A 9,289-nucleotide genomic window follows, 5' to 3' on the forward strand; every position below is an offset into this window, starting at 1 on the left:
TCAAACTGCCCTTGACAGTTTCCTGAGCATGCAGGTGGGTGTGGAGTGGGAGCAGTTTCAAGCAGGTTGCAGACATCCATCAAACGCCCCTTGACAGTTTCCTGAACCAATCAGGTGCAAAGGGAGGGTTCAACGAGGGGGCAGACATCCATCAAATTCCCCTTGACAGAAAGGAGAACCAATCAGGGGCTGAGGGCTGGTTCAAGGCAGAGTCTGGGCGGGGACTGGGTGCCCTTCACCCATCCACCGACAGGGGGCGGTGCCAAAGGGGCAGAGATAGGTCACGGAGGGGCGGGACTTTCCGGAGTGACATCATCAGGAGGTGACGGGGCGGGACTTCCGGTCTTGTGCCATAGGGGCGGGACTTCTGGTCTTGCGTCATAGGGGCGGGACTTAAAGGTCATTAATCATTTTGACAGAAGGTGCATGCCTATAACTACTACTGTTTTAACCACTGAAAGGTTTTGAGAAGTGAGAGCCAATTCTAGAAGCACTTCACAAAAGGTAGGATCTAATCCTGGATAAGGACAATAGTCTGCTGCAGACTTCACAGCACTCTGTCAACAGACATAACCTTTACAATTTGGGGGTAAATTATAACACTCCTGAGAAAGTCTATGCAAAGTCCAGGTAGTTCATGACCAAGCCTGAAATGGAACTCAGATAACAACAAAAAAAAGATTTTTAAAAAATACCAAAAATATGGCAATACTTGCAAGTCAGGATGCTCTGATCTCACATACTTCAGAACTGTTTCCTGTTGCTGTAACAGTCATGATGCAGCACTGACCTTTTCTCATCTCTAACATCAAGCACACCTACAACAGTCATTAAAATACATTATAGTCACCACCACAGATCACAACAGAGGTTACTGTGAGATTAAAAGGGCACCTGATTTGCTGAAGTTATTTTATCTCATACTCAGAGGTAGCAATTTTGATGATTTTTTTTCACTGAGTTCATAACAGGTGTAAGGTCTAAAATCACTGCCATTGTTTCTGAGATCATTTATGTTAAGTAGAATGCCTAGAGTGGGCTAACCGGTCTTGTGGGCTGGAACCCCTTTCTTAATCCTGTAAAGCACTTTGAGCTACATCTTTTGTATGAAAATGTGTTATATAAGTAAATGTTGTTGTTGTTGTTTAAGCAGCAGAAGAAATATTATGCCTATTATGTTCTGCAAAATCACAAATGACTTTGCATGTGCATTACCATTGCCCCATAATTCTATAACTAGATTATGTATCACGGGAGAAATTTAATCGAAATAAAAGAAACCTTTACTTGTTAGAGCCTAATTTCACCCCTGCTAGGCGACACTGCTTGTAAATCTCAACCATGTCATCATATTCACTTCTCATAATACAGAGTTTACCTTAATCATGAGAACATTCTACAAGAATGTGAAACTATTTAATGTATTACTTTGTATATAGGTACCAAATAAAACCTAAAAATAGAGAGTATAAACACAATATGTATCAGAATGTATATGGGGGATACCATTTATTGTATAATACAGAGGTCAAGTATTACATACTACCTCTATACATTATATCGTGATGCGTGAGTCCCTGTCTTACACTGAGTAAAGCTACTGAAAGTCTGCATGTGTTAGGTGGATTCTGGCATGATACAACACAAAAACTTGATTGCAAGCTTCCCCTGGCATTTGTCAGGACTTTTGACACCATCTGACAAGCCCCTACAGTTTGAGCACTGTAATTGGGAAAGAAATAACAATTGTTTCACAAGCAGTAATTTTGGCATCACGTTACTCCAGATGCACTACACAAAATTCTAGTATATTACTGATTTGGTTTTGCACTTCACATCCATTTCATAATTTTGATTGGTTACCTAGCTATTGTAACTAATGAAACTTAACAGCCAGACATCTTCATACATTTTTTTTCTGTCCCAATGCCCTGCATTTTGACCTACATTTGTACTCAGAGCAGTCTTTCTAAGCACTTCTCTGATGTAATACTGTAACAAATTAGTTTACATCTTACGTGACTGCAGGATTGACACAGAATTGCTATAACAATGAGGTGTAATTAAAAAATATTCAGGATACCATTTTTAAAATACTACTGCATCTGTAAAGGAGAAAAAAGTAAACAGATTGTGTGGACCCTGACTTGATACTGTGGCAATCCTGCTTTTCTCCACAGGTGCCAAATGGTACAATATAAATGGTACCCTGTTGCTGCCCATTGGACACCTCCAAAATAATAAAACAAGTCAATCTTCAACCTGCATCTTGCCTGCTTTTTTAATTTGCTTGTTATTCTCACTCTGTTGCAGTCTTACTAACTGACCCATATTCCTCTTGATCCTTGTCAGAACAGAAAGATAAAAAAACAGCCAATGTAAAGAGTTTAAAGCCTTACAGGCCACCTGTGTTGACAGCATTCTTTGCTACATTATTATTATTATTGCTTTTTTTACTCCTTGTGTGCCTTCAAAGAACAAAGTGTATACCATAATATTGCTTGGGTTCTGCTTGTAGCAATCAGCTGGTGTCCTGCATTGCAAACGTCTTACTGCTGTAAGGAAAAGAAAGTAGTGGGGAATGTAAAGCAGGGTTGGGGTGGAACCCAGGGGAAAGCACTTTTTATGTGGGTATAAGACAGTCGAGTGACAGGGATTAGGGATAGTACTTTCATGTATGGCAGGATGTGTGGTTTACGACTTGGTCACCCAGTTATTGGTGCTAGACTGAAAATAACATGGTGGTGCTGATGCTTCCCTTTTATAGGATGCAGCTGCTTGGAATTTTGATGGCTCATATTTAAATAACATTTGCTGAAGCATTGCTAGTCTTAGTGCTGCACCAAAGTAAAAGCAGTCAATGAATGCATAACTAGTTATAGCCAGCATGTTCTCATGTAAATAGCTATACGTGCACTTAACCTTTTTTTTCGCGGCAGCACGTAAGGGTGAGTGCAATGGACGCGCTAAAAGCATAACTGGCATGTAAATGTGGTGGTGGTACAAGCGCTGTTGACTGCTGGAACTGGAAGAAAGTATTTTGGGGTGGTCAACTTTAACACAAGATACCAGGCACGTGGTGCTTGCCTCAGCAAATTAGCCAGCCATGAAGCCAAATGCACGTAATAGAGAAGCCAGCTTACGTGTAGGAAACAGCAGGGGCCCAGCTGGAGGATGCCATCATCTATATGCTACACCAATCCCTCTCCCACTTGAACAGAGGCAGTGGTGCAGTAAGACAAAGTTATTGTCTGTTATACCTGCATTTTTATCACTCTTTAATTTAATATTGTTCTTTATCAGTATGCTGCTGCTGGAGTATGTGAATTTTTCCTTGGGATTATTAAAGCATCTATCTATCTATTTGGAGGAACAAGCCATCATGCTACAAGCATGGGTGTAGTGCTGCAGACATTGAGGGAATGCGTGAGTGTGAAACAAATAAGCATTATAATAGTTTTTGAACATGACCTTAGTGCATCACTCACAATTGGCTGCTGAGAAGCCAACAGCTATATAAAAAGTGTTGGAGTGAACGCTACAGAATGGACTGAATTTGGGCCAAATCTACATAGTTGAATTTAGTTGGTGGCAATCCAGATAAAGAAGACACACACTGAGAACCCTCGATCGCCTATAGAGTGGAGGTGACGCAAACAATGAGAGAGAGAAGCTGGGGAGTTTATGCTGGCAAAATTTACAAAGAACTTTGTAAATATATTATTATCACACTTATGAAAGGTATCATAGATTTTATCACACTTATTGGAAGGTTTTATTGCAATTTATTGCCTTAAGGAAGAACTTAAGGCAATTTTTTCAACCTGCAGAATTCTTGAGTGCTGAACTTGTACATATTGTGATAGCATCACGATTTTACGGCTTTTAGTATTTATTGGATTTTTTTCAACCAAATGGGTATGGACACATGTTTTGGTTTATTTTTGCATCACACAACTTTTAATGTGTTTACGGTTTTGCAATTGAACAGTCATTTTGTAATAAAGAACATTATTTTTTTGTATTTTCAAGCGTCTGTGTTGCCTTTTTCTAATATATCTCTGTTTTCAGTTAGGCTATGAACTATTGGGAACTCCACTGTCAAGGTTCAATTACACAGGATTCCATTATTTGGTGGCAGCGGTGGGATAACCAGTGTGTGGTGAGAAAATATTTTTTGAGAGCACATAGATGAAGACAGCATGGCTCCCAAAAATGTTCCACAAACCAGTTCTCCTTTTCGGATTTTTGAATAGGATCCAGGTACAGCACAGGCAGAACAGATATCAGTTCAGCTATGAACTACTAGAGCCACATTGTCAAGGTCGTACCCGGGTTTGAGGGCATGGGGTTACACAATGTGGTGGCAGCAGGGATGCATTGTCTTACCCAGTCACAAAAAAAGAAGGCATGGTCAGTAAGATCCACAGACAGTAAAGGCAGGAAAAGCTATGGGGCTCACCTCAGGTTGGAGGTAAAGCAGTACCTCTGTCTGACCTCCCAGGTGACATGAGCATACACACACATTTTATTTGGGCTTGTCAGTCAGACATATAGCATGCCTTTAGATTGTGTATGGAGAGTCAGTGCCTGTACAGTAGAAAATTAATTACAAGATCATACAGAGAACATGCAATTTTTTAACAAATGAAATCCCATTCAACAATCAAAGTAGAGTATGAGTATAGAACAACAACAGTGCTATTTGTTATGCCACTGTGTCCGAAGTGAATACTGTTTAATAAAATAATTAATAGCTTTATAAGGAACTGAGACATATTGGTTTCAAATGAAAGTTTATTGTTGTCTGAACTCCTTTTGCATAAATTCAATAGATGCTTACAGTGTGCCTATAAACATTGAGATATATTGATAAAGTACATATATTAAAATAAATAAAAATAAATAAATACAATTTATCCTTCATTAATTGACATGTAACTTTTGAGAATTTGTGCATTGAATACATGAAGGATAATATCTGTAGAAAAATAAACAATGTATAAATCCCATGGCTAAAAGGAGTACATTAGGCAAATTAGATGGAATCTTGTTGTTACCTTCAGGCAGAACACTATATAAACTCAGTCAATTCTTGCTCTTTGTTTTTAGTGTCATGTAATTTGCTCAAAGACATGTTTCTGAGAATTATTATGCTGGCTCTTTCAGTAGAGGGTGAAGATTTGTTTTGCAAATTATGGGGAAATCCTGATGTTCCTCTTCTTTCGAAGACTGGTGACTTCATGCTGGGAGGAATTTTTACACTTCATAATAATATTATAGCATCCAAACCCACACTTCAGTCAAAACCTGAAGCATTTACCTGTATAGGTGAGTATTCTGTCTATCTATATAAAATACACAAGCTATGAAGTTACATTTAAAAACTAACTTTTTGTATTTTAAAAGCTTAAATTATAGAGGATATCAGTTTGCTGAAGCAATGATCTTTGCAATTGAGGAAATAAACAACAGAACAGATATTTTGCCTAATGTGTCACTAGGATATAAGATATATGATGCTTGTGGTACTGTTTCTTTGGCAATCAAAGCTGCAATGGCACTAATAAGTGGAGATGGAGAAGCAGAGTCATCAACGTTGTCATGTCCTCAACAGTCTAGCATTCATGCGATCATAGGGGAGTCTGCATCTTCCCCAACTATTGGTATTTCTACGCTTGTTGGCCAATTTAATATTCCAGTGGTAAGAAACAGTGAATCATTATTATTAGTGACAGGTTTTTCAGTAACTTTTTACAACTTTGATTACTTTAAAAATATCGTTTTCCAATAAATTTTAAATATTATACTAAAGTTATAAAAAGTTTTTGCCAATCAAAAAATAAATATTGAATGGATTTGCCATAAATATGTAACAGTATTAAATAGTTCTTTATAGTTAATCAATTGTTCTCTAATATACTATCATGATATACTGATATTGTTTACAAATTATATATTTTATATATACTGTATACTGTATGTATTTACATATATATATTATATATATATATAAAATATAACTGCTTTCATTTTCACAGATCAGTCATTTTGCTACTTGTGCTTGTCTCAGCAACAGGAAAGAGTTTCCCACTTTTTTCAGAACAATACCAAGTGATTATTATCAAAGCAGAGCACTGGCTCAACTTGTCAAGCACTTTGGATGGACCTGGGTGGGGACAATAAGAAGTGACAATGACTACGTGCAATTCTGGTATGGCCACCTTTATAGAAGTAGCCCAGAAGGAAGGAATTTGCATTGAATATTCTGAAGTTATTTACAGAACCAATTCAAGAGAAAAATTCTAAAACAGTTGAAGTAATTAAAACGGCTTCTTCAAAGATCATTGTAGCTTTTGCATCTTTCATAGACTTGGAATTTTAATGAAGGAACTGCTTCTTCAAAATATAACGGGTTTACAGTGGGTAGGCAGTGAGTCCTGGGTGTCTGCCAAAATGTAGCAACTCCAAAGAAAACTACAGAATTTTAAAGGATCAATTGGTTTTTCAAATGCTAATGCAGCAATCCCAGGACTAAGAGAATTTTTATTGTCAGTTCATCCATCTAGCACTCCAGGCAATACAGGTTTGATTAAATTTTGGGAAAATACATTTGATTGCAGTTTCAATAATGCAACCTCTAAAATCTGCACAGGATCGGAGAATCTACAGCAAATAAATAATCTGTACACTGATGTTTCTGAACTAAGAATTACATATAATGTGTACAAAGCTGTATATGCTGTAGCACATGCGCTCACGACCTTCTAGCTTGTCAGGATAATCAAGGACCCTGCATGGTGAAACAAAAAGATGCACTGCCACTGCAGGTAAGTACTTTGTCATGTAGCATTTATGTATTTTTCTAACCTTAAGTTAACCAAGGTATTGAACTTTTTAATTTATGTGCTTTAGTTACATTTATTGTTTTCATAAACAATTCAGTTCTTTTCCACTTAAAGAATGTTGGCTACGAAATCCTCTTAAAGTCATTGTAGGTTTATAATAATTTTTCTTGACTCCTGCTCTAGTTTAACAATTTAAAATGTTAAGAAATGCCTGTATTGTACTGTATATCGAAAAAGTTACTTAACAGTATGAATGTATGTAGTACGTTTGGATCTTTCAGATATCTCTTTGATGTTAACATTCAAAAATGTTTGACGAAAAAAAACTGATGAACTGTCGGACTGAATGGCCTGTTCTTATCTTCTTTCTATGATCACAATATTTTAATATAATAGGCACTGCAATACTTGCAGAAGGTTAATTTCAGTGTAAATAATGGTGAATATGTAAATTTTGACATTAATGGAGATCCTCCTGCAAGATATGAATTGGTGAATTGGCAGCTTAGCGTAAATGGAATCATAGAGTTTGTGACAATTGGATTTTATGATGCATCTTCACCGGAAGGAAAGCAATTCATTATGAACAACAAGAGCATTGTGGGCCAATAATGACAACAAGGTGATCTGTTTTATTTAAGCTCTGTTTGAATAAAGGACAGCATTCAGAATATTCAGAACTGTATATTTTTATTTTTTGTTTTACTTATTATGCTAGATTCCAAAATCGGTATGCAGTGAAAGCTGTCATCCTGGTACCACGTAAAGCTACGCTTAAAGAGGGAAACCAGTCTGTTGTTTTGATTGTCTTCCATGTGCAGAAGGAGAAATTAGCAATATCACAGGTAATGATCTGACTACATAAATACACACACTATTTAGTTATACTGGCCACTTTCCATAACCTGCTTTGTTAAGCACGTGGTTAAGAAGACTTGGAATGCGTCATAGCAGAACTGAACATAATCCCGGAACCAATCCTGAACAAGATGTTATTTCTTCACAGGCTGCCTAATCTGGATGGTAAACATAGGTTTGGAAGTAGTCAAATTGAATATATATCAGCTTATATTTTTAGATCCAAAAATACTAACAAAATATACCTTGTAATACTGGAGCTATTATTGAGAAGCAGGACTGTGTTTTTTATGTGAATGAATAAACAAAATTGTAAACATCTTTTATTGTAGCACTCTCAGATACCTACTTGATGGAAGAGATCTGCATACGTTTTCTGACATTGTAATGTGCTGAGAAAGCCAAATAGATCACTGTCTAGGACAAAAGTCTGCTTTTTTCACATCTTCCATAGAGTTTGTACTCTTGAAGCAGTAAAAATGAAAAAAGAAACATCAAAAATCAAATCTTATGAAAAGTCATTTTCTTTTTTCATCCCTTGTTAAATTGTTATTATATAATCACTTCAATTTAACAGTAGAAGGCAACTGTTTGATTTACATTATGATAAATTTCTGCAAAGGTTTCAAGAGAAAAACTAATAGACTGTTCCCAAATTAAATGCAACAGTGGAGTTTTATTATGTTGTATGTTTTTAGCTACATATTGTACTGAACTTTCCTTCCATAATAGTTAGTCAAAATATAAAAATAATATAATTCATTATTTTCTATTTATCAGTAAATCAACATTGTCCAAATGTTCATTAAGATGGCTAGTTCATGATAGTCTTAACTTTTCCTTACAGATGCAGTTCACTGCATGAAGTGTCCTTTGGAATACCGGGCCAATGAAGAGAAAGACCAGTGCATTTTGAAGGACATTGAATTTTTGTCTTATGATGAAATAATGGGGATGATATTAATTATATTTGCTTTGTTAGGAGCTTCTCTAACTTCTGTGGTTACTGTTGTATTTTTCAAGTTCAGAGATACTCCGATTGTGAAAGCTAATAATTCAGAACTAAGCTTCCTTCTTCTTTTTTCATTGACACTGTGTTTTTTGTGCTCACTTACATTTATCGGGGAGCCCACTCAGTGGTCCTGCATGTTACGACACACAGCTTTTGGGATCACATTTGTTCTTTGCATCTCATGTGTTCTGGGGAAAACAATAGTTGTGCTTATGGCTTTTAGAGCAACAATGCCTGGTAGTAATATAATGAAATGCTTTGGACCAACTCAGCAGCGGTTAAGCGTTTTATCTCTTACACTTTTACAGACCTTGACATGTATCATATGGTTAGTAAAATATCCTCCATTACCGCACAACAACATGAACTCTAATAAAGAAGTAATCATTTTAGAATGTGAAATGGGATCCACAGTAGCTTTTTATCTTGTGTTAGGATATATTGGGGTGCTAGCAGTCATGTGTTTTGTTCTAGCTTTTCTTGCTCGAAAATTACCAGATAATTTTAATGAGGCAAAGTTCATCACATTCAGCATGCTGGTATTCTGTGCCGTTTGGATCACGTTTATTCC

General features: G+C 36.6%; 1 protein-coding gene across 1 annotated transcript in view; it reads left to right on the plus strand.

Moving 5' to 3' along the window:
- The window catches only part of LOC120520905 (extracellular calcium-sensing receptor-like), a gene marked incomplete at its 3' end in the record, with an annotated part of 30,359 nt that extends 22,666 nt beyond the window's left edge, over positions 1-7,693 (plus strand). The window contains 3 exon segments of the mRNA XM_039742889.1: positions 5,410-5,704; positions 7,245-7,420; positions 7,567-7,693. Of these exon segments, the coding sequence (XP_039598823.1) occupies positions 5,410-5,704; positions 7,245-7,420; positions 7,567-7,693 (598 nt within the window).
- Positions 7,694-9,289: the final 1,596 nt, after the last annotated feature.

The sequence above is a fragment of the Polypterus senegalus genome, unplaced genomic scaffold, assembly GCF_016835505.1.
Source record: "Polypterus senegalus isolate Bchr_013 unplaced genomic scaffold, ASM1683550v1 scaffold_4696, whole genome shotgun sequence".
NCBI lineage: Eukaryota > Metazoa > Chordata > Cladistia > Polypteriformes > Polypteridae > Polypterus > Polypterus senegalus.